Source organism: Sinocyclocheilus grahami, unplaced genomic scaffold (genome assembly GCF_001515645.1).
Source record: "Sinocyclocheilus grahami isolate Dianchi unplaced genomic scaffold, SAMN03320097.WGS_v1.1 scaffold6.1, whole genome shotgun sequence".
Taxonomy (NCBI): Eukaryota; Metazoa; Chordata; class Actinopteri; order Cypriniformes; family Cyprinidae; genus Sinocyclocheilus; species Sinocyclocheilus grahami.
Window position 1 is genome coordinate 2,057,717 of NW_015505185.1, and position 24,503 is coordinate 2,082,219.

General features: G+C 39.4%; 1 protein-coding gene across 1 annotated transcript in view; it reads right to left on the bottom strand.

Moving 5' to 3' along the window:
• Window positions 1-362: 362 nt before the first annotated feature.
• dchs1a (dachsous cadherin-related 1a) overlaps window positions 363-24,503 on the bottom strand; it is a 120,582-nt gene continuing 96,441 nt past the window's right edge. Inside the window, exons 3-21 of the mRNA XM_016274977.1 lie at window positions 23,847-24,035; window positions 22,963-23,194; window positions 22,283-22,519; window positions 20,854-21,894; window positions 19,460-19,641; window positions 18,823-18,919; window positions 18,182-18,339; window positions 14,355-15,204; window positions 11,177-11,416; window positions 9,224-9,349; window positions 8,865-9,074; window positions 7,037-7,903; window positions 6,321-6,434; window positions 6,016-6,227; window positions 5,540-5,691; window positions 5,084-5,214; window positions 4,500-4,786; window positions 3,708-3,846; window positions 363-3,215 (exon numbers count right to left, since the gene is read on the bottom strand). Coding sequence (XP_016130463.1) covers window positions 625-3,215; window positions 3,708-3,846; window positions 4,500-4,786; window positions 5,084-5,214; window positions 5,540-5,691; window positions 6,016-6,227; window positions 6,321-6,434; window positions 7,037-7,903; window positions 8,865-9,074; window positions 9,224-9,349; window positions 11,177-11,416; window positions 14,355-15,204; window positions 18,182-18,339; window positions 18,823-18,919; window positions 19,460-19,641; window positions 20,854-21,894; window positions 22,283-22,519; window positions 22,963-23,194; window positions 23,847-24,035 — 8,055 coding nt within the window. The 3' untranslated portion in view covers window positions 363-624. The remainder of the gene's footprint in view (window positions 3,216-3,707; window positions 3,847-4,499; window positions 4,787-5,083; window positions 5,215-5,539; window positions 5,692-6,015; window positions 6,228-6,320; window positions 6,435-7,036; window positions 7,904-8,864; window positions 9,075-9,223; window positions 9,350-11,176; window positions 11,417-14,354; window positions 15,205-18,181; window positions 18,340-18,822; window positions 18,920-19,459; window positions 19,642-20,853; window positions 21,895-22,282; window positions 22,520-22,962; window positions 23,195-23,846; window positions 24,036-24,503) is intronic.

Here is a 24,503-nt window from a genome sequence, read left to right on the forward strand (position 1 = left end):
TGCAGCAAAAACTTCAAAGACTGTGTACATTGGCATTTTTGCAGATGCTGTACATTTTTTTTTATTTTTTTTTTTTACTGTTTTTATATAAATACTAACAGAAAAACATATTCCCCAAATATTTAAGAGCTTAATACTGAACATACTTAGAACACTTTAGAATGGCAACTGTTAATAAACTAAAACAAGCTCTGATAACAAACATACTGTTACGGCCACATATATACAAATATAAATGTATGTCAATAAAATCACAGGTTATAGCAACCGCTTGACATATGTCATTCTTTTTAAACAAAAAACATCAGTACAAAAATATAAAATACAAAAAGTGTTTTTTCTTACAAAACATTGACATCAAACATAACTGTCCTTTAAAATGTGCAAATACTGGGCTAAGAAAATTGTCATTTGATCTTCAGGATCGTTGGAACAGCATTATAAAACAACTCAAGTCTGTAAGTCTAAAGAAGGGTGACAAAAGCACCGCTTTCTGAAACCTCTGGCCAGCCAGTGGGGCAACATTACATACAACATGATATTGAGGGCTATGCCAGAGGAGAGGCATTTTTAGAGTACCTGAGCAGGTGGTAATGCTTTCTGGTGAGCTCTCCTTAGACAGCATTAAATCCTCAGTTCTGTCTCCTCATGTTCTAAGGAGTGCTCATTTGTACCCATAATGGCGGACGAGTGACCTCCAAAGGGAGCAATGCCTGGGGAATGGGCAGCAAGTGGCGAAAGTGATGGAGAAAAACTCGGAGACATGGCTATTGAGGAAACAGTGCCATCACGGTCAATGGGAGATCGGCGCAATGAGGACAGGTGTGGAAATGTTCGGCCTACAGCAGGTTTCGGCAAAACCGTTTTGGCCCCTGGATGTGCTACAGAGGTAATAAGGGGAGGAGGGTCAATTCTGGGCTTGGGATCTGTCTTTGCTTTGGGATGAAACGGCCGCCGAGGGTTAGGTGGCGCATTCTCATCTTTCAATCTGGCAATTTCTGTAAAGACATTAGCCAGAGGCTGAAATTGAGGGCACCAATCGAGGAGGTAGTCCCAGTTGTAGCTTCCCCTCAGTTCCTCATCACTAGCCACAATAGCTGTAAGAGAACCATCTACAACAGGCTTACCATCCTCCGGGAAAGCATAATCTTTCGGATGCGAGATTTTAAGCCCTCTTCCAACCCCAAGATAACCACCTCCTTCATCCCGATAAGTTGGCAACTGGCTTGATGGTAGTGTCCCACTTAAACTTCCCAGTTTTTTCCCTTTAAACCATTGATTTGCATCCATCCCCGGCTCACAGGAAATGTCAGATAGCTGGTCTGCATCTTGCTGGATACCAGAATCGGGCCCACGAGCAGCTATGTGCTCCTGCATGGAGGAGGAGATGCTGGAAACTTGAGGATACTCATTAATCATCCGGATCTCATCATCTTCTGCTGCTTCCGCTTCGGCAGAACCACGTCCACTGGAGTGAGATGGGTCAAGAGACCCACCTCGTGCGTAGGTACCTCCTCCACTCCCAGTTTGGTCTGTTGCATACCCAGGAAGAGTCGGATGATACAGCTTATCACCCCCTGGTACTTTCGATTCTTCAAGACTCTCCAGAACGGTACCGTGGGATACTATTCTGGCACAGGCCTCTTGTTCTTTGTACCTTTGGGATCTTAAGAGGAATATCACCACAACAACTATGATCAGGAACACAATGGCTGCCAAGGAAGCTGTTATAGCACTGGCAAGTACCACATTCATGTCTGTGTTCAAGCCGAAGGATGTATGAGTGACATCAATTGTGACCTGGGCAGAAGCTTTTCGGGAAATCTCCAAAGGACTGTGAGCAGTAACATCCAATGTCATCTGACGTGTCTCTCTTTTGGACCGGCTTGTATGTCGATGATATGCATCCATCTTGAGGGATATCACTCCTGTAGACGTGTTGACCTCAAAGTAAGGCGAACTGTTTGCGAGTGTGTATAGGACAATGCCGTCCACCCCTCCATCCTCATCATTAGCATTTACTTGCCCGATGCTTTGCCCTTTCTTGGCACCCTCAGGTACATGGAAGGCGAAATCTGAGTTAGTGAAAACCGGGTCGTACTCATCTTCACCAGTCACAAAGACTTGAACTGTGACTGTGGCCGAGTAGTTGCCTGCATCCATTGCGATAGCAATAAAATTGAAAGCGTTTACTTTCTCGAAGTCGAATGTAAAGCGGGTTCGCACCTCACCGGAGGTTTGGTTCACTAGGAAGGAATCTTTACCGTTGCCGGAATTATACATGAGGAAATATCTCAATTCTCCATATGCTCCTTTGTCATGATCAATGGCATGTAGTATGGTAACTAGAGCATTTTGGGGCTGGTTTTCACGAATGCTTGCTGTGAGTGATTTAAGAGGGAAGTAAGGCCTGTTATTATTGATGTTCTTGACCTCGACAGTTACAGGAGCAAGAGCGAAGTGGCCCTGACCGTCTGAGGCCTGAATGATGAACACACGAGAGGACTGCTTCTCACTATCAAGAGACCTCCGCAGACGAAGGGACCCAGTCCAGCGATCAATAGAAAAGAGCTCAGACTCGTCTCCAGAACTGATTGAGTATTGAACCTCTCCATTAGATGTTGAGTCAGGGTCTACTGCAAAAAGTTGAAGTATTTCTTTTCCCGTTTCTGCCCCTTCATTGACAATAACGTTGTACTCAGCCCTACTGAAGGATGGAGGGTTATCATTGGTGTCCATTACAGTGATTAAAACTGGAACACTTGAGCTTCGTTGTGGTATGCCGCGATCTGAGACCACAATTGTGAGATTGTAGCCATTCGCACTCTCAAAGTCAAGCTTATCAACTAATATCAGCATTCCAACTGTCTGAAATCCATGGCCCTCAAGGAAACGAACACTGCTCTCGATTTGGAAGGCATTACCAATGTTTCCACTGGCAATGGCGAAATCAAACCCGCAGTTGTCCCTAGATAAGTCCCCATCCACTGCTTCCAGGGTTAGGATGGTTGAACCAGGAACTTCATCTTCAGATACAGAGGCTCTGTACTCAGTCTGGTGGAATACAGGGGCATTGTCATTGACATCAGACACATGCACCTGAACTGTGGTAAGGGCAGTCAACGGAGGTGTTCCACTATCACTGGCTTCAATCACCACCAAAATGGAAAGGCGCTGTGAGTCAAACTCAACCTTCTGCTTGATGAACAGAGTACCTATGTAAAGAAATTACATTATAAGGTAAGATCAGGGCTTTTACTAAATGCTTCAAAACAGTAGTTCTTAACTGGTGGGTGACAACCCAAAAATTATATCCTGAACAGGGTCCTGGACTGCTGTGCATCCAATTATAGAGTCTTTAGGCATAAATAGATCTACTCAATAATTGGAATAGTGTTTTTTAAATTCTTTAGGCTTGTAAATCACATTTCTTCTGTTGTTAACAATTTGCACATTTTCCATACATTTTTTTCTATTCAGTATCATTATGCATATTTTGTGATCTCTGTAGTTCACATTACTTGATTAACAAATTTGATACTGCCACTTGACATCCTAAAACGTGGGCCCTGAAGAGAAACCAGCTGAGAACCACTATATCAAAAAAATTATGTCTTGTTCCTTAAGAATGAATTCTACATCTGACAATGATTTGGATGAAGAGCAATAAACAAAAGGAAAACAACAAGAACAAAATGACAAATTACCATTGCTTGGGTCAATGTAGAACATGTCTTTTGTTGACACAACCCTGTATGTTATCCTTCCGTTGTCTCCGGAGTCCTTATCTGTAGCAGTTACTGTGATAACTGAGCTTCCTGCTGGCGAGCGTTCTGCTAGAGTCACCTGCCAAAGACATAAATCGGTCTTAACACTGACGGCTTTGATCAGTACACAGCATCAATTTGTTTTTCTTTTACTTAAAGAAATATTTTTGTAAATGTGCTCACAGGGAATATTTTCGAAACAAAAATATATGTCTCTTTGACATTTAAATAAACTGCAAGTGCCTTTAAGGGTTTAACCAGTGAAAATGATTTATTAAACAGAGTGTAGAATATCAAAGTTAGTGCGATCTGTTATTATTGCAAGGCCCCCTAAAATACTTTTGATTGGTCAAATAACTGTTTACTATGTATTATTCAAACATCTTTGGTACCAGTCTTGGGAAAGTTACTTTGGAAATGTAATATGTTACAGATGACAAGTTACACTATTTGAAATGTAATACGTAGTGCAACTATTTCAATTACTTTTTAAAGTAATGTAACTGATTACATTTGATTACTTTTTAATGATTTTTCTAAATTTCTAATGAATGTTTTCAAAACGTTTTCACATTTTTTCTCAGTAATTACAGTCACATTTATTTTGTAATTAAATTACATAATTTGGTAACATGTAACTAATTACTCCACAACATTGTTGGGTACTTCAAACATCTTAATGTACTTTTTCTATCAATATTCATCCTGAACGTGTGCTTTTTCCAAACATACCTCATAAAGGTCCTGGGAGAAGACTGGAGCATTATCATTCACATCCTCCACAAGCACGGTCAGATTTGCGTAAGTCCGGTGTTTGGAGTCAGAGGAGCTGACAGTCAGCATGTACCATGTTCTATCTTCAAAGTCCAGAGAGGCAGTCAAAGACACCCCGCCTCCATAGCGATGTATTCCAAACTTTCCTTGAGTGTCTGAGTCCAGAAGCAGGGAATAGGAGAGAGCCGGCCCAGAGTCCACATCATTCCCTGTGACCTGAGTGATCACGGTTCCAATCAAGGTATCTAGAGAGAGAAATACACAATCTTGATAACCCAGTGTGAAATGTAATTTATTGTTTCCGTTTGTGGTTGCACCTTTCAAAAGTATTACATATTGTTGGACAACGCCCACTATTATTGGACACATTGTACAACATCAGTGACAGGAAATAACCATTAAGGACCTTGGCGAGAAAAACGCCTGGTAATTGAGTCAATCTTTCAGCACGGTGTGCCTCACTGTTTGTCTGCCAGAAAAAATAGGAAATTTAGTTCATTGATTACAGGAGTGATATTGAGTTCAAACAGCAGTCAACTTACTCTCAGGGACCCGGACTTCACGTGGAACAGGGATGGTGGGACTGTTGTCATTCAGGTCTACGATGATCACAGTGAGAGTGGCAGAACCTGCTAACCGAGGACTACCTCTGTCCGTTGCCATAATAACCAGGCTGGAGACACAGCAACAAAATTAGAGTCAGAGTCTGGACATTCTCACAGACTATTTTTATGCTGACGGGAAAGAAATGTAAGACGTTTTAAAGTGCAAACTCGAATAATAATCAAACGAAGATATTATTTCAGGGAATATAAAAGTTTTAGCCGCATCGATGGAACTGCCTCTACAGAAGTGTCATTCCGTCAATAAATACATGGGCATGACTTTTTTTTTCTTAGCTATTTAAAATTAAAAAGACATTACTTTTCAATCACTTCTGTTTAAGGATAAAGGAAATGATCTAAACTGCTATAAAAGCAGATGGAAGAACTTAGTACTTGGTCTGTGTCCAGATCTCTCTGTCCATGATGGCAGCGGTGGATATACTGCCTGTGACAGGGTCGATCTTGAAGAGGCCGCTCATGGACGATGACCTTATGGAGTAGGTCACCTGCCCATTCTGACCCTGGTCCAGGTCATTCGCCAACACCTGAGGAAATTACCGGTGAAATTGGCAATGAAAATACAGACAGATTCGCAACAGCTGCTCGAGTGTAACATGAACCTCTAAGCAATGTTGGGCTTGGAACTCAAATTATTTAGAAAAAAAAAGTTGAAAAAGGGAATTGGTTGTGGCTATGTGGGACAGCTGAGCCTATATTCTCACCATGAACAATGAAAACATTGTGGGAAACGCAAAGGAAACTCTTTTGGCTTGCACTGAAAATATGCTGTATTTAGGCTAAGGGATGTTGTACTCCACAGCTTTTACGAAGACTCAACCACTGAGAAAACAAATGTGAGATTACTGTACCTGAATGATAGGATGATCATAGCCCTGGGCCTCACGAACATAAGCAACGTAATTGTGAAGTTGAAAGCGTGGTAAATTGTCATTGACATCCTGTAGGAGAAGGTTAACTGCCATGAAGGTACTGGAGGATGCGGTTTCAGCCTTGACCACCAGGCGGAGTCGTGGGGTCTCCTCAAAGTCCAGACCTTTGGAGCTTTCTACCCAAATCTCACCTAAATAAGGAATGTATTATGACTAATACTGAAACACCCTTCCCCTTTAGAAAGACTACTATCACAATAAGTTCATGCAATGGCTTCGATTACCTGTGTGGGGGCTGATGCTAAAGGACTGCTGCTTGTTGCCACTGAAAATGCTGTAGTTGATGCCACTCCTAGATCCATCAGGATAGTGAGCCTGTATCTGAACAACTGCTGTACCTATAAGAAAAAAAGACCTTTATTGATTAAAAGGAAATTTTCCATCAACTTGGCATGTATGAAAGGTTTAGTGATGCACAATATGTCATTACCATATCGGTTAACGTCTGATGTTTTATCATCTCAGTCAATATTGGATATTTAATCATGCATCTTATTTCCCTTAGTTTTATATTTAGATGGCTTTTGCCAACATCTAACACTCACAATAAATTAATAACACTGCTGAATGTAGTCTTTAGCAAACCTCAAAATTAATATCCATTTTTCATACTGTACACTGAAATATCGTGATGCCTAAATTCACTTGTAGCATTTAAAATGAACTGATTTTAGATGCTACTGTTTTATTTTTGAATTATACAGCAACCAAAAATGTGTTAATATTGCTGCATTCTATTCTAAACTAGACATTCATATCCAATTTTGGCAGACGCTTTTACCCAAAGCGACTTAAACTGCATGCAAGGTATATATTTTATCAGCTCATGCATTTCCTGTTAATCGAACCCATGACCTTGGTGTTGCTAGCGCTATGCTCTACAGTTTGAGCTACAGGAATATCAGTTGGATATCACTGATGTACAGGGTCATTATCACACCTTTAGCAGCATTCTCCTGCAGGCTGACATCCCTGGTGTTGCGAGCGAAGCGGATGCCCTGGTAAATCTGCTCTCTGATGTACACGATCACAACTCCCAGAGAGGACTGCGATGGGTTACCCTGATCCATGGCCTCCACAATGAGGGTCCGCTGGCTCTGGGTCATCGTGTGGAGCTTTTCGGTGGCCTGGATGTCCCCAGTCAAGGAGTTTATGGTGAAGCCTTTGACAGGATTCGCAAACCGATAAAATACAGATCCATTTGCACCAAAGTCTTTATCTTCAGCTCTCATGGTGGCCAGCACCTTGTGGTTGGAGAGACTACTGCTGGACACATTGATGATGAGCGGGTCTGTGATGAAGAAGGGGGCGTTGTCGTTTACATCTAAGATGTGGACGGTGACTTCAGCAGAGGTGTTACGGGGGTTGGAGGCTGAGGAGTCCATGGCGTAGACTTTGAAACTGTAGGAGGCCAATTTTTCTCGGTCGAGGGCTGCTGCTGTAATAATGCGGCCTGTGTATTGGTCCACAATGAACATACCTCTGGATTCGTGGCTCAGGAAGTAGACAACCTGACTGTTGGACCCTTCGTCTTTGTCAGAGGCTGAAACCTCCAGAACAAGAGACCCTTCTGATGCATCTTCTGATACCTCCACTGAGTAGCTACTGCTGGGGAACACTGGGCTGTTGTCATTCAGGTCCAAGACACTGATGTCCAAAGTGACAGTGCTGGTGAGGGATGGTATTCCTTGATCTTGTGCCTCCACGGTGAGGGTGTACTTTGCTTTGGACTCTCGGTCCAAAGGCCTGGAAGTGGACAACACACCTGATTTCCTGTCCAGGTGGAAATCACCAAAATGGTCTCCGTCTGAGGAAAGAAAGTTATGAAAATAATGTTGTCATCTGGCCTGTTAGTGTAATAAAACAATATTAATCAATTTCATTAATGCTGACCAATGAAGGGTGCAATGTATATATATATATATATATATATATATATATATATAAAATTCAAATTTATTATTCAATGCAATATAATACACAAATAAATATTTTTCTTATGTAAGAGGAATAAATAAAACTTATTTCCTTTAAATTATTACTTTATCAAATGAAAAAGAACACTAAGAAAAAAAAAAGGAAATCATTTAACTTTGTCCTCACAGGACCAAGTAATTCATTAAATCAATTTAAGCGAAATATAATAAAATATTAATAACCATGATAGTTGGGAGTATTTCTTGTACATATGTCAGTACAGGCTGCCACATAATGTTTGACAAACTTTTGTGGAATGATGTGGAATAATGAATATTTACTGCTAAATGATACATAACATCTTTAACGAAGTGACTAAAAGTACATTACTGTTCAAAAGTTCTCAAGCGGTTCTTTTTTGAAAATAATATTTTTATTCAGCATGGATGAATTAAATTGATCAAAAGTTACTTTAAAGACATTAATATTATTTAGCTGCACAACTGCATATAACATGGTTAATAATAGGATATGTAAACAGTGTTATTTATGTTTCTTTACATCAAATAAGCATATCAGAATGATTTCTGGACTGGACTAGACTGGAGTAATGGCTGCTAATAAATTCATCTTTGCTATTATATGAATAAATTACAATGTAAGATATATTAAAATAGAAATGAGTTCTGATGTTTCTACAATGGGGGAAGGATTAATGGGTATCTATAGAACTGAAAATGATTTTAGGCATGAGCTAAACATATGTGAACAATTAGCGGTTTGTATACAATATATAATAATAATTAACATATATTATACAACAACATAAGTATTGCTCATGGCATTAATACCAGTGATTTTGTAGTGCACCAGCCCACTGTCCCCGGAGTCTTGATCTGTGGCTCTAACGGTGAAGAGCGTCACAGGCTCCTGGTTCTCAGGTACCTCCAGACTATAGTACACTCTCCCAAAAGCCGGTCTATTGTCATTCTCATCCAGCACTGTGACGCGCACTGTGGTCTTGGCAAAATTGGGCAGAGAACCACCATCTCTGGCATAAACTGTTTATGAGAGAGAGGTTATAAACTGGCTAAACAAATGTGTGCACAACCGTGACATGACATTGGCAGAAACACAAAACTTCAATCTATGCTCTTAAAAGCATATCATTCTCTGTTGCAATTAAGCGACTGTGTTTTATCTGAAGCACCTGTCACAGCATAAACCCCTTGGGCTTCCCTGTCCAAAGCCTTGGTGGTTGTTATGACTCCTGTCACCGGATGAATACTGAAATCATCTCCTACAATACTTCCATATGTCACAATTCCATTGGTCCCTAAGAAAAAAGGATAAAGACATTATAAGAGATGAATCTACACAGTTTTCTTGAATCTAAGTCCAAAATATCATGTCTGTGAAAAGCCCATCATTCTTAAGAGGCTGTGTTCACTTTGCACAATGGACTTTTCTCACGGAATGGGTAAACACGTGGCACACCCTGTTTTTATTTGCTTGTAGTTAATACCGCTGTCTAAGCAGTTGGTCTCAATCACCCTCCCCCTGGTCCTTGGATGGCAGATTGCGTGCAAAAGGCGAGCAATCTGGCAGAGTGTCACCTGTTTACCTCGCTAATTGTTCATGGAGAGAAAGTTTATGATCCTTCTGTTTTATTTGCCCCTGAGTAAGTCCAAGAGAATGCAGCGCTCCCCTTCCACAACCCCCCTCCCCCCTCGGCCTGGCACCAATTAAAACCACACACTTTTATTTGTGATGGGTTTGGCTGTGGTATCCAGTGTTTTCAGAGAAATGTTAGACAAACATTCGTGTCACTTTTAAAGAGAACGATGTGACCACCGCCAACCTCAGAAGGTGGAAATGAACTCTTCTCACTCAATGCGTGCGTTCACAGACAGTACCGTTTAGCATCACATCATCAAGTATATGAGCCATTGTGTGGCAGAGATACAGAAGAACGTAAACAAAATTATTAGGGCTGCCCATTTACTGTTAATTTAGTGTGATTCATTAAATAAAGAACATAATGTGATACAAAATTAACGTAATTAATCATGCTCCTGACTCAGATGTACATTCCACACAGGATTTTCCTACCATCAATTCAAGATTAAAGTACCAAAGATTTTGTGAGTCCACAGCTAATGTGTACCTTGCCAAACCACATTTACAGGGAGCATGTTGCACAGAATAAGTAAAGGAGACATTTGTACAAAACGTGTTCTTGTTTGGAATCAGCTACATAGCAAGATGTTTTTGTTGAACTACTTTTACATTTGACATGCCATCTTATAAATGTGGCACTCATGATGTAGTTTACATGTATACATAGCAGTGTTGTTTTTGTTAACTAAAAATACAACTAAACATTTAAAAAAAAAAATCGTTTTTGATATCGAAAATAAAGCTAAAATAAAATAATATATAAATATTAGAGGAAATTAAATTTACAGAACAAATCCCCAAAATTAGAAATGTTGCCCCTACCAAGTAACTGAACTAATTACTAAAACTAAACTGAAATAAAATACAACTAAATAAAAATATAAAAATAATTAAAATGATTAAAGCACAAAACAAAACATTAAAACAAACTAAAATGAAACTGAAATCTGAAAACAAAAAAAAATCTAATTCAAACTATTAATACTATAACAGGAAATATAAACTAAAAATATTAATAAATAATACTAAAATGTCACTAAAATTATGCTTATAAACAGTGAATCAACAACCCTTTAGTCAACCCCATTGAATATTTAATTTGTATTAATTAACAATTATTTTCTAAATTAAATGTCAATATTTATAATTAAATTAAACTATGACAGGACAGTATTTAGACAGGAAGCAAGAGAGGGTGGGAGAGAGAGAACGGACTTGGGAAAGGTTTGCGGGACTTGAACTCGGGACGCCCGAAGCGCAACAATGCTGTATGTCGGCACGCTGCCCACAAGGCTATTGGCGCCAACATATAAATTACTTTTCATTCAAATTAAATGCATTATATTAATTAAAATGAATAAAATATTGCTTAATATAATTAAAAAATAATAAAATACGCTTCATTAATATTATAAATAAACCACCAGTGGTCCTTATATAACATAATGTTTATATGTTAGACATATATAGGAGTGTACTTTACCTTGGTCCAAATCAGAAGCTGAAACCACAAGCACAGTAGTTCCTGGAGGCTGATTCTCTGCAATAAAAGCTTCATATTCACTTTCCTCAAAGTATGGCGCCTCATCATTTACGTCAATCACCTGGATTGACAGTAACTGGGAGCTGCTGTGCTGATGTAAACCGTGGTCTTCTGCCACTATGGTCAGGTTGTAGAGGTCTTGCTCTTCACGGTCAATTGGTCTAAGAATAGACAAAGACCCTACAGAGGAAATAAGCAAAAGTGTTAGGCTACCATATGATGAATGTAACAAGCATAGTGTCTGGTATTTCTTTTGAGTGATCGCCTGCAGTTTAAACAATTACACAATAATGAAGCCATGATGTAAATTGTTTAAAGCAAAACCACTCGCACTTAAGCAAAGCCTCATTCACACGCTCGCATGATGAATGATTTCCATCTTGTAGCACACTTTGATCTTGCATAAGCAACATCACAGCACGAAAAGTTGACGCCTTTCTGTTGTGTTAAAAATGAGTGGAAGTCATGCGACGTATTCAAAAATTACTTTTTTTCCCCAATGCACAGCCCTCCCTACCTGAACACTCGCTGAGGCACTGTAACAGCTCAACTATCTGGCCGCAGTTTATGAGTTTTTTCCACAGCAAACAGAAAGAGCACATAAACAAGCACTCTAGACACGCAACGGCCCGGCCTGCCGTGCCCTGCTCAAATTTGGGGGTGCCAGCTCCCCTGTCGTTAGCCTACCACAAACGAGCGGTGCTCCTATTGATCCAATCTCAATTTCATGCTTTTAAAGAACCAGACGCAATGATTCAAAGCAGGCTGTAAAGGCGTGATGGGAACTGAGACACTAGAGGGTGTTTTCGTTCTGTTTCGACTTATTTTTCCCTCTCTTCTATCTCCATAACGCTGAGCTAACATGCCTCTGAGGTCTTAATCTGGTAAGAATTAGAAGCTTGAATATTTTCATACAATTTAACTCCTCACCAGTCATGCTCCGATAACGTAAGGGGAAACCAAGTGGAAGAAAGATAATGTTTTGCTTTTCTATTCTCATATTAATAGTTGAAGGCATTCATAATGAGATCCCAAGCAAGTGAGCGTTTGTGAGATCGGTTTGTCATTTTTAAAGCAGACAAATGTTATTTTAAAGAGACAGACCACCTAAAATTTAACATCCTATGATAATTTTCTTAGCCCTGTCATACAAAACCTGTAGGATTACAAAAATTTGGTATGATCTAGCTCCATATTCTAATAAATTCTGGTTCTGTCAGGACCACTATCGTCAGAATGATAGATACTTAGCATAAAGTTTGGTTTGGCGGTATGGTTCTGTTCTGGGCAAAAAACCTCCCTGCCCATCCATGCAGCCTGTCATGAATGAGCAGGGAGAGCAGCAATAATAACCCCCGTAGGGTTAACAGAACAGAACAATGCAGATATCATTAATGTACTCAATGATATTTAAGTGTAACACTTTATTCAAGATAAAGGAGTCTGATTAGCAAGGAATATCAGAAAGCTAAGTCCTGACTGTGGCGAAAGGTGGAGCTGGGGATGGAGGAGGGTAATTTGCTCCGAAGCAAGCTAAAAAGCTGCTGAATAATACTGAATACAGCTTATATAGGAATGCCCCGATAGGTGTCGTATTCCTATAGGTAGATGTGATCAGCTGAGAATCAGCTGATGCAAGCTTGACTCACGTGACCTGCCAGAACTAACGCTAAAGCTTAATTTAAGTGTGGGTTCCATAAGCATATCAAGGTCCACAATAATGCATGCCGGAACAGAGAAACACAATCTGTTAGTGGTAAAACATGCTGTAAATAGCTACCAGCTGAGTGGTGTGTACTGTCTTACACTCCTGCTTTATGTCATGATGTACTAATGCACAAACACACACACAGATGAGAGAAACTGTTCCGAACTCACAGCACAGGGCAGAATTTCTGGAAATGGATGAGATGTTGAGCTGGCGCTTTTTAGGATTAAGAGAACTAAAGGGCATTTAGAGGATTGCAACTTGGGAGGAGAGGAAAGATGCGAGTCAAGCAGAAATGCAGAATCAAAATGATGGTGCATTTTGCATGCCATGCAATCTTCCACAGAAAAAAAAAGGAAGCCATAAGGGTCTGGAAAGACATGAGGGTGAGGAAATGATAGAAATGGAACTAATCCCTTAATGTCCTGTTCACACATCAGTTTAATCATAAGAAGTTTGCTGCAACTGCTGCATGTCCTGATGTTACTGGTGTTTTGAGTAAATGGACATAGTATTTTAAAATCCCTCAAAATTCAAGATGCATCAAATAACAAGGTTTCAAAAGAAGATAAACAAACAAGATGCAAAAATACGCTTGCACTGCAGTTGTGCTTACCCTTCTCAATTTTACATAACTTCCTCACATAATCTGTATGATGTGTAGCATAATTCAATCAAATAAGAGAGAAAAATCACTGTTTAAAAACAACGTGTTTAAAATCCGTTGTTTTGTCTTGTGGAATAAATGTAAATATACACCACCGTTCAAAATTTGGGGTCAAGAAGATTTAGTTTTTTTGAAAGAAATTAATTTTAATTAATTCTCTTTTTTGAAAGAAGTTAATTTTAATCCCTGGTTACAGAATATTTAAATTTCAAATAAATGCTGTTCTTTTTACCTTTGTATTCATCAAAGAATCCTGAAAAAATTATCACTGTTTACACAAAAATATTAAGCAGCACAAATGATTTAAACCTCGATAATAATAAGAAATGCTTCTTCGGCACCAAATCAGCATATTAGAATGATTTCTGAAGGACAAAGTGACACTAATGACTGGAGTATTAGCTGCTGAAAATTCAGCTTTGTCATCACAGAAATAAATTACATTTCTAAATATTTTGAAATGAAAAACAATTATTACAAATTACTGCCATTAATAAAGTTAATAATATTTCAGAATACTACTATTTTTTACTCTATTTTTGATTAAATAGATGCAACCTTGGTGCCTTGGAAATCTTACTGACCACAAACTTTTCATTGGTAGTGTATATTTTGTCAAATAGCTTTATCGGGGCTTCCATTAAAGAAATTACATTTTTTATTATCACATTATTTAAATTTAGAGCATAAATATATAGTGAACGTCAAGAATTTAATTCAGATGGAGCTGTTGATTGGTTTACCTGTATCTGGGTTAAGGCTGAATTTTCCTCCAGTGTTGCCGCTCTGGATACGATACGTCACACGTCCGTTCTCTCCCTGGTCTGCATCTGCAGCCATGACATAGACCACGACAAAGCCCACAGGCTGGTCCTCCATCACACTCACCACAGACGGTGAGATGAACACAGGGTCGTTATCATTCACGTCAGTGACAAATATGCGGGCTGTGACCGTCCCACGGTGCCGCTGACCGACATCGGGGGCCGAATCCATCGCCTGAACCACCAAGAGTAGTGAAGAGGTCCTCTCATGATCCAACATCATTCCCAGAGAAAGAACTCCTGTGGTTGGATCCAGGAACAGGAGATCTGGAACGTTTGGCCACTGCTGCAGGATGGAGTAGTGTACTTCACTGTTGGGTCCGCTTCCGTCTTTATCAATGGCCTGGAAGGTGTAGATAGATGATCCAGGATCGGTGTTCTCAGGGACGACTATGATAATGGGGTCTTCGGGAAACTTGGGAGCATGATCGTTGCTGTCCTGGACATCGATTACCAACGTAACAAAGTGACTTTTAGGGAGAGGCATGGAGAAGTCATCAACCTCAATCTGGAGAGTGTATCGAGGAGCTTTTTCGAAATCAAGCTCACGGGCCAGGTAAACATCACCCGTCTGGCGGTCTACCACAAAGGTGCCGTCGCAGTCGGTGCCTCCCACCACAGTATACGTGACCTGGCCTACTTCAGGAAGAGTCTGAGAATCAGGTGAACGAACAGATCCCACGATTGAGCCGGGTTTAGCTCCCTCTACTGAATTCAACGTTATTGGTTGGGAGTTAGTGGTGGGTGATCCTTTATTTGAGCTTACAACCTGTAAAGAAAGACGTTTATGCATTAGATTTAGAAACTGAAATGATGAATGCAAAGCACGGCTAAATGTTAGACAATAGGAATGTAAATATTGGGATTATACTGTACATGATTCATTGCATTAAACTCATGCTTTACAAATAAAAAAAAATAAGAATTTCTATACAGTTTTTTGTAAGTTTTGCATCATATTAGTCCTATGTGGTTTTGGTAAGTCAATAAAAGCCATTTTTGTAGATTTGTGTACTATATTTTTGTACAGTGACTTTTTTCTTCAAGACCTAGATTTTACATGGGATCTAAACAGGTTTATTACTGTTAATTGAAATTAAAACGAAAGCCACACACACACACACAGGTTTGTTTTTATGGTTTATGGGGACTCTCCATAGGCGTAATGGTTTTTATACTGTACAAACCGTATTTTCTATTGCCCTACACCAACCCTACCCCAAAACCTACCCCTCACAGGAAACTTTCTGCATTTTTAGATTTTCAAAAAAACTAATTCTGAATTATTTATAAGCCTTTTGAATTACGGGGACACTGAAAATGTCCTCATAAAACACCTTCTCGTTGTAATACCTATGTCATACCCATGTTATTATACAAATTTGTGTCCTCATAAACCACATAAACATGCACACACACACACACACACATTACTTGAAATAAAATATTAAAAACCTATTTCAGTAACATAAGCTAAATAAGAATCATTCATATTTTCTTTTACTTTACATAATTGTGTTCGTTTCCTGTATGAAAGTAAACAAAAAAATCCTATATTTTTTATTACCATAAAATACTAGTCTTACATTAGTTTTTTTATTTTATTATTTGATTTGTCTTATAATTAATTTTAAACTACATATCAGAACAGACTTGTAACCCATTTTTAAACTGCATCCTGCTAGTTGCCTTTTAATGACAATTTTTTCAAATCTCTGACAATTTTCAAGCGTATCTGAAAACTCATCTCTTTCGAAGCTACTTGACTTCATCATAAAAAATACAAAAATTCTATCTCTTTACTTATTCCTTCTCTTTCTAGCTTGTACTTATTTGAACAATGTCTAGAAACTTGGTATTACAAGCACTTGCTGTATCTGTTTGCCTCTTTAAGAAGAATCGCTTTATGTATCCCCCAATTGTAAGTCGCTTTGGATAAAAGCATCTGCAAAATGACTAAATGTAAATGTAAATGTAATGAAATACAACAGAACAGAAACATACTGCAGCCCACATTTTCTTCTCTTTTTACAGGGAATGAAAACTTTTTTGTGGGCTTTTACAAGCTCAAACAACAAACCTGCTAGTATTAATCAGAGTTAATTTGATAGGTCTGTGACTGCCAGGAAAAATAATACTGGATTAAAGTAAACATAATCATAATAGGAAACTGTTAGAACATTCAAATGCGCAAATATTCTTAATAAAAATACAGAATCCTCATAGATGACTCAGAAACACTTCAAAGCAAAATAACCTTGCTTCCTAATATGGAAGCCTGCGGTTTCTCTTAGCAGATGAGACATTGTTTTGATAGTTATGAGAGACTGTGTATGTGTGTGCGTGCACAGAAAGAGAGACAGACACAGAGATAGAATGATGGAAACAAACATTTAGATAAAGAAAGACACATATACAAACACAGCACATGCGAGACACTAAACCTCAAAACTGATGCGTTAGAACTCAAATAAGTTTGAAAATAAAAGTATGCACTACAACACAGGTGCTCATGAAAAACCTATTATTTTTTGTACTATGATTAAATCATCATTATGCACCAGGGTGATTAGTATATTGGCAGTAACGAGATTCTTGAGGCCAAGTCTTCTAATGAAACATAATAGGACAGAGGGGTAATTAATCCCACATTAAGCGGTAAATGACATGTTTCAACAAAAGATCTACTTTTTTCACACAGCTGCTTTTGAGTTAAACTATTGATTTCTGAAAGAATCAAAGCCTTGCCAGAGCTCTTTTATTCTAATTAGATATCAATTATGAACTTTATTATTTGTCTTGGCTCATCCATAACAATATTGAATGGTTATACAGCATAAATGTGTTTTCCAGGCATTTGCACGCTGGAATTTACTACTGTCGCTGTCCGTTGTGTCTGTTTCCACTCCGTTGACTCGTTCGAGAAATATTAATTTGATCACTGGGGTATTTCACAAGGAGTTTTCTGTTCTTCAAAGGGCTACTGAACTGTATTACGAGGCTTTGACGCAGCATAGCAGAAAGCACAGCTGGCACTTGTATCGGTGCAGCTGGGAGTCAGTCACTCCTACTTTGAGTGTTTTACACCGTAATATCACGCTTAAAATGTTGCAGACAACAACGGGAAAAAAAGAGAAAAAAAGTCTAGGTTAAGACATTCATCTTTGAGCACCTAAAATTAGCCAGCTGAGAGTATTTTTCCCGGCATTGCTTGGGGAAGGTTACAAGACTTGGACTAGGAGAGATGAGTTGGCTATGGAAATTTGCAATGCAAGAATGTAAGCCTTGATTAGGCCAACTAGATCCTTTCATATTTCCTTTGCATGATGTTTAACCTGAAAGCGGATGTAAACGGATCTATTCCTGTAGAGGATAATTTACAAGTTCATATTTTCATATAACAGTATTAAATAAATCATTTAGCATATTATGAAAAGGTGATGAGTAGATCCATGTGGCGGAAGGAGTTATTTTTAACTTGCGACAAAGCCAATCTCTGATATGACCAAAGACCTTTGTGTTAACTTCAATTTTTGAAGGTTTATAGCCACAACTAATCAAGGCACAATATACATTGTTAGGAAATTTGTCAGGAAACCTGCCAAAGAATGAGGGTCCAGAAAGGCTGAAGGCGTTTTACTGCTCAGATGTTTAAACCATCTGTCATCCAGTGGATATAATTTGCATGATTTAGAATGGTTAACAGACTCTAGGTGTATCTCAACCTAGTCACCGTTTCATCTGACCTCAATTTTCAATGTTATGGTGGAGCTCTGAGGGGGTGAACCTCGGTCCGAAGCCAGAACGATGAAATTATACTCAGGACGCTCTGAATGGCTCAAAGGGGAAGAGGAGCGCAGCTCTCCGGTGTTTGGGTTCAGTGTGAAACGTTCGGCTCTGGGACCTACAGCAAAGACAGGATGGAACGGGTCAGGTTTGTGTGCATCAGCGTGATAAAGAATGATTGGATTGACCATTTTTCTACTGTAGAAAGTGTGCATGACTTCAGCGTTGATCCCATCTGGATTTGATTTACAGATAAATTACAGAATGAAATAGTTATGTGTCAAATTCAGTAAATGTGTTACAAAACATATTTAATGATCTCACACGTCAACACATTACCTTCTACACTTCACGTCATGCTGTCTGAGCTATGATGAATAGCAGAATATTATGGCATGGGTCAGGTATGATATATTTTTGGTACCAGTATACGTTTTTAGTATCAATATCAGTGCAAGCCTAACAACAAACTAAATCTTATATTTTTTAATTAAATCAGAAGTTTCCTGTTCATTGTTGACAGACAATATGCTTTGCATCTGGTTTTGACACACTGTAAGACATCAAAACAACAGGTTTTGATTCAATGCATCTTTCTTACCAGACATGGAGTAGAAAATAGTTCCATTTTCTCCTTCATCAGGGTCTTTTGCATGAATGGTTCCCAGAAGAAATCCAGATGGCTGACCTTCTAACGCCTGTACAGAGATTTCAGTTAACACTTTTATCAGTACAGCTCACTTCTGTATATGAAATCGGTATAATTTTTCCTCTGTAAAATCTTTGTAGAACTTTTAGAATATACAATATTTCATTCAAGAGTTTTGTAAACATTTTAATGGTTTTGGATGCTTCTTATTTTCTTATGGATGCTTCTTAGTTTCTTATGCTCACCCAGGCTGCATTTTGTTAAAATCAAAAATGCATTAAAACAGTAATATTGTGAAATATTATTACAATTTAACTGTTTTCTATTTGAAAAGACTTAATCCTGAAATTTCATCAGCCATAATTCCAATCTTCAGAGTCACACGAGCCTCCAGAAATCAGTCTAATATTCTTAATGACCCCAAAATCAGAGTTTTATTGCTTTTAGTCCATGTTTATTATCCATGACGTGTGAACTCTTTGACGAAGCTAACCTGTAGCACATATATAGTGCGCATTTAAAATGTACAGTGTTTCTCCTCTGGAAGACATAGCTTTGAGATTTATGAAGCTAATATTATATCTCATACCTGCAGCAAGACCTCTCTTCCTGCATGGCTGAAGGAGGGCGCATTATCATTCTCATCCAGAACCGCGATGAAAGCAGTGCCTGTAGCACTGCGGGGAGGGTTCCCTCCATCCTGAGCCACCACCATGAGCTGGTAGCTGGACTGAAGTTCACGGTTGAGGGAAAGTTTTGTGCTTATCTCACCTTTAAAAGAACAGAACAGACGGAAAAACACAGAGAGAGAGAGTAAGACAAACTATTTTATTGCACTATTTCATCTGTGGCAGAAGGCACAGATGGTACACCATGACTTCACCAAGAGGAACCCCCACAGTTAGCAATAGCATGGTGCCAGAAGTCTGGAGCTGTGTGTGATGGCTAGTATGTTCAACAGCTCCACATTAGGGATGGGTCAGAACAGTCAAATAGTCATTCGATAACGGACTATGGGTTCACTGAGGTTGGCTAGTTTGCATATTTAGATTTCTACAGTTTTTAAAAATTGCAGATTTTCATGTTTTCCTGTCAAAATGTTTAAGAGAGAATGCTGACAAGAAGTCAGAATAACATTGTTTTTGCGAGGACTGTGATAGCTTTCTGAAATTAAAGGTTATAGTAATTATTTTACCCATTTGTTGAATATCTGTCAGTTTGTATGCTAACAATCTAACAATCAGTAACTGTCAGACTATCAGCATGACAAATCTCTCTTTGGAAAGATGTTACTCTACATTCAAACTAAAAAATGTACCACCTTCAAAATCAGACTTCAAATTCCTTTATTTGAGTAAAATTCTCTATTTTTAGTGAGGACTGAAAGTTTGGTTATTGTGGAGTATTTTGCTTTTTGAATATCTGTCAGTTAGCATGCTAACAATCAGTAAATGTCAGACTATCAACACACTAAAACTGAAACTGCTACACAAAATTCACAAGTTCACCACCTACAAAATTACAATTGCAGTTGAAATCACTTGGTTTGAGCAATGTTCCACATTTTTGTGAGGAGTGTGAAAGCTTGGTTATAGTTATTTAGCCTATTTATTTGTTGACGATTTTAATATCCATCAAAATGAATACAATTAACTTCAAACTTCAAATGACTTGCCTTTTTTGTAAGAACTATAAAAGCTTGGTGTTACTTAGCCTATTTATGTGCTAAATATCTTAGCAATAAGACATATAATAAACATGACACGAAACCAGTCAACATATATAGTGCTTCCTTAAGACCAACTAGGCTGACTAATTCATAAACAACTCACCAACTAGTCAACATTTTCAAAATACATAGTTTTGCACATCCCTACTCTATACACACAAAGATAATACCACTAGACTTGTCTAGGTTCCAAGCTGATCTTGTCATTCCAAGTCATTCTGGTCTGTTAGACTGCAGCCATATTTGAAGCTCACCTGTGTGGGAGTTGATTTGGAAGTGGCGATTCAGATGGAGCAGGCGGTAGCTCAGCCGACCGTTGAGACCAGCATCCCGATCGCTGGCAGACACCCGGCCGAAGCCAGTGCCTGCCGGCAAGTTCTCGCGCACTGCCAGGAACGCTCTCTCTTGGATAAACCGAGGGGTGTTGTCATTTTCATCCATCACTGACACGCGCACTGTAGCGCTACCCGTCTTCTTCAGCTGTCCGTTGCCTGATGTGGCCAGTACAGTGAGCAGGTACATCTCCTTGGCTTCTCTGTCCAGCGCACTTTTCACGAACAGCCAGCCGCTGTCAGACACAATGCCAAACCCTGCAGCATCACTGTCTGGGTGCAGGTGGTAGGCTATTGGGGCAGAAGACGTAGAAGACGGCCCAGGGGTGATGCCACCATCTCGGTTTACAGCTCGTACCTGCAGGAAGCGAGTGTTGAGAGGTGTGCTTTCCTTCAGTTCTACTCGGTACGTGAGACTATCGAACACGGGGCCTTGGCCATTCTCTGCTTGCACGTGGATGACCAGGGTGAAGGTAGAACTTAGCTGAGGTGCTCCGCTATCTTTAGCAATCACCTGCAGGTCATAGCGAGGCATGGTCTCGTACGACAAACTGCCAATCAGGCGGATTTGTCCACTGTTGCGATCAATGCTGAAGGTTCTCTGGGCACCGCCGGTGAACAGGTCAAAACTCAGAAGACCATTGGGTCCAGAATCATGATCTTCTGCTTGGACCTTATACACCACTGTACCCATCCGGGTGTCTTCAGGTAGAATCAGTGACTCTGAAGATGAGGGCAAGAAGACGGGCGCATTGTCGTTGACGTCAGACACTGTAATTCGTATCCTAGTCTGGCCAAAGGCCGGGGGGTTACCACAGTGCGCCTGGACTTCCAGATTCAAGCTGGGTTGGGCCTCGTGATCCAGAGGCAAGCTCGTTCTCAAAGCCCCAGTCTCCGAATCAATAGTGAAGTAGCCTGTGGGGTCACCAGAACTAATAGTGTAGGAGATATCCTTCGAGACACCTGAGTAGAAAGAGGCAAATGGCCAGAGACCCATTACTTCACAGTGTAGGACGAAAACAAAGACGAAGAGTTATTTTTGAACACATGAGACCAGAATTTAGTGCTTCAAATATCCAAAGCAAATTGTTAAAAAACTAAGTGGTGAAACAGAATCAATGATTAATGTCGATTGTAAATGAGGTGTGTACAGTGGTTCCATGCATATTTGTACAAGTGGTGCACCATGGAGAAAAAAGCCAGAAGACGTCTTTCAGCACACTTGAACGCAGTCCAATGTGACTGATAAATGTGGGTACACACTGAAGTCTGGTTTATGTGTTTTAACGTGTTGAATAGGGATTTGTGTCCAAAGGGAGGAATAAAAAACCTCTGAGATTAGCTCACCCACCGTTCTTAGTGCTGGCCCGCACAACACCAACTTGTGTTCCACGCAGGGCATCCTCAGAGACCATGAAGAAGTACTGAGCTTGCTCAAACACAGGGGGGGCGACCAGTCCTGCCACTATGCTGATGTTGACCCTGGCATTGACTGGAGCAGTAAGGCCCCCACCATCTTGGGCAGAGACCACCATCGTAATGACTGAGTTTGCCTTTCCATGTAGAGCGCGCGACAGTGAAATCACTCCTGAGACAATGCACACCCAGAAGAAATATTTTCATTAGATTTAGCGGTATCAGAATACATCCAGACACAAAGCACAATATCTCTTCATCCTATACACACACCCACACACTACCATTCAAGTTTGGGATCAGTACAATTAAAAAAAGTAAAGAAAATAATACTTTTATTATTTTCTGGCATAATAGTTGCTGAAAATTCAGCTTTGCCATCATTTGCCATTAAAATATAAAACAGTTATTTTAAATTGTAATAATACTGTTGTTATTAATGTGTTTTTGATCTAGTAAATGCAGCCTTGTTAAGTACAAGACTTATTTTAAAACATTTTAAAATACCAACCTTTAAAAGTTTGAATGGTAGAGTGTATTCACACATACACACCAATTAAAAATTCATCCAAGCTATTAACAACTAAAATGAATGTGTACTTTTAATAGTCTCACCGGTATCTTTGTTGAGGGTGAAGAAAGGTGAGCTCCCTCCAGGTACAGTACGATATGTCACTCTGCCGTTATCTCCAGTATCTGGATCGTGAGCAGTCACCTTCAGGATGGAGGTTCCTGGGGTGCTCTGCGTACTCAGGCTCACTGCATAGTTCAGAGGGTAGAACGCTGGTCGATTGTCATTTATGTCTATCAGGTCCACACGCACATAGGCCACTGAACTCAGTCCACCCTAGAAAAACACAGCCAAGATTAAATGTTTTTTAATGGTCATTAAAGATTGAACTGATATGAACATACAACAAAATCTAACTAGATAATAATACAACCAACTGATGAAGGCTCCATAGCCTTAAAAGACACAGGAAACATTCACAATTGACTAGAGTAACTATAGACAAAATATTTGGATTAAAATTTGCAGGAAACACTGAAACATTTCAAAGGCTACATCTAGGGAGGAAATATATTGGTTATATTCCCTGTAGAGAACTGCAATCTGTCAAGGGCACAGTGTATATGTGGGATACGGTTCTTGCTGCTAAACATCTTGCCCACCTGGCATCCCATATGGAGCAAATGGCATGTCAGGAAAAGCCTCAACTTATTAAATATTACAAGCTGATGCTCTTTAGGGCCCAGCTGCCCTTGATTGCTTTAATGTGTCTCCTGAAATTTCCTTTCTTTGACGCCTGGCGCATCAAAGTATTACTTAGGCACAGGATGTTAAACCGCTACTGAAGAATTACTATGTAGGCAATTTTTTCCTCACTGGCTTCCTAAACAGACAATATTTGATGCACTTCTGAAAATAATCCAGTCACAGTTGATGTCACATTTGAATTGGTGAGGGATGTGGTTGCTGGGAATCACTGGACACTCACCCCATCCACAGCTGTGACGGTGAAGTCGTAGTTGGTTGGTCCCTGGTCACGATCCAGGCTGGTGGTAGTACAGATCTGTCCATTGTGCTTGCCAACGGTGAACTGAGACGGGGTCACACTGCCTGGACCAGAGCCCAGAGAGTAGGAGATGGAGCCAAAAGAGCCGCCATCCGCATCAGTAGCTGTAACCTGGAAGAGTAGAGAACACATTAGATTTATGTTTAGCCAAATGTCCCGAAAAGCTTAAGGAGAGAAGCCAGGCACTTTCAGTGTTTGGGACCAAGTTTCAATGGTATTTAATCAAAGGTCCTGAAATGTATTTATGTTAAACAGTGATTGTCTTTATACTGAACAGGAATAATTATGTATGAATTGATATCCAACCAGTAGTAGATTACTTTTTGTGGGTAGGCTCAGTGAAAAAAACAAAACAAAGAAATCTCAATATTTTCATCCTTTTTTTATCACCCTATATCAATATTTACATGCAATATGCGTTTGCCCTAAAATCATTCAGAATCATGATACTTTTTCAATGGTTTCATATAAACAATAATTTTTAAACAAACTGTTGCCAAATAAATAAAAAAAAAATAATAATAATCTATCTATCTATATATATATATATATATATATATATATATATATACTAAAAAG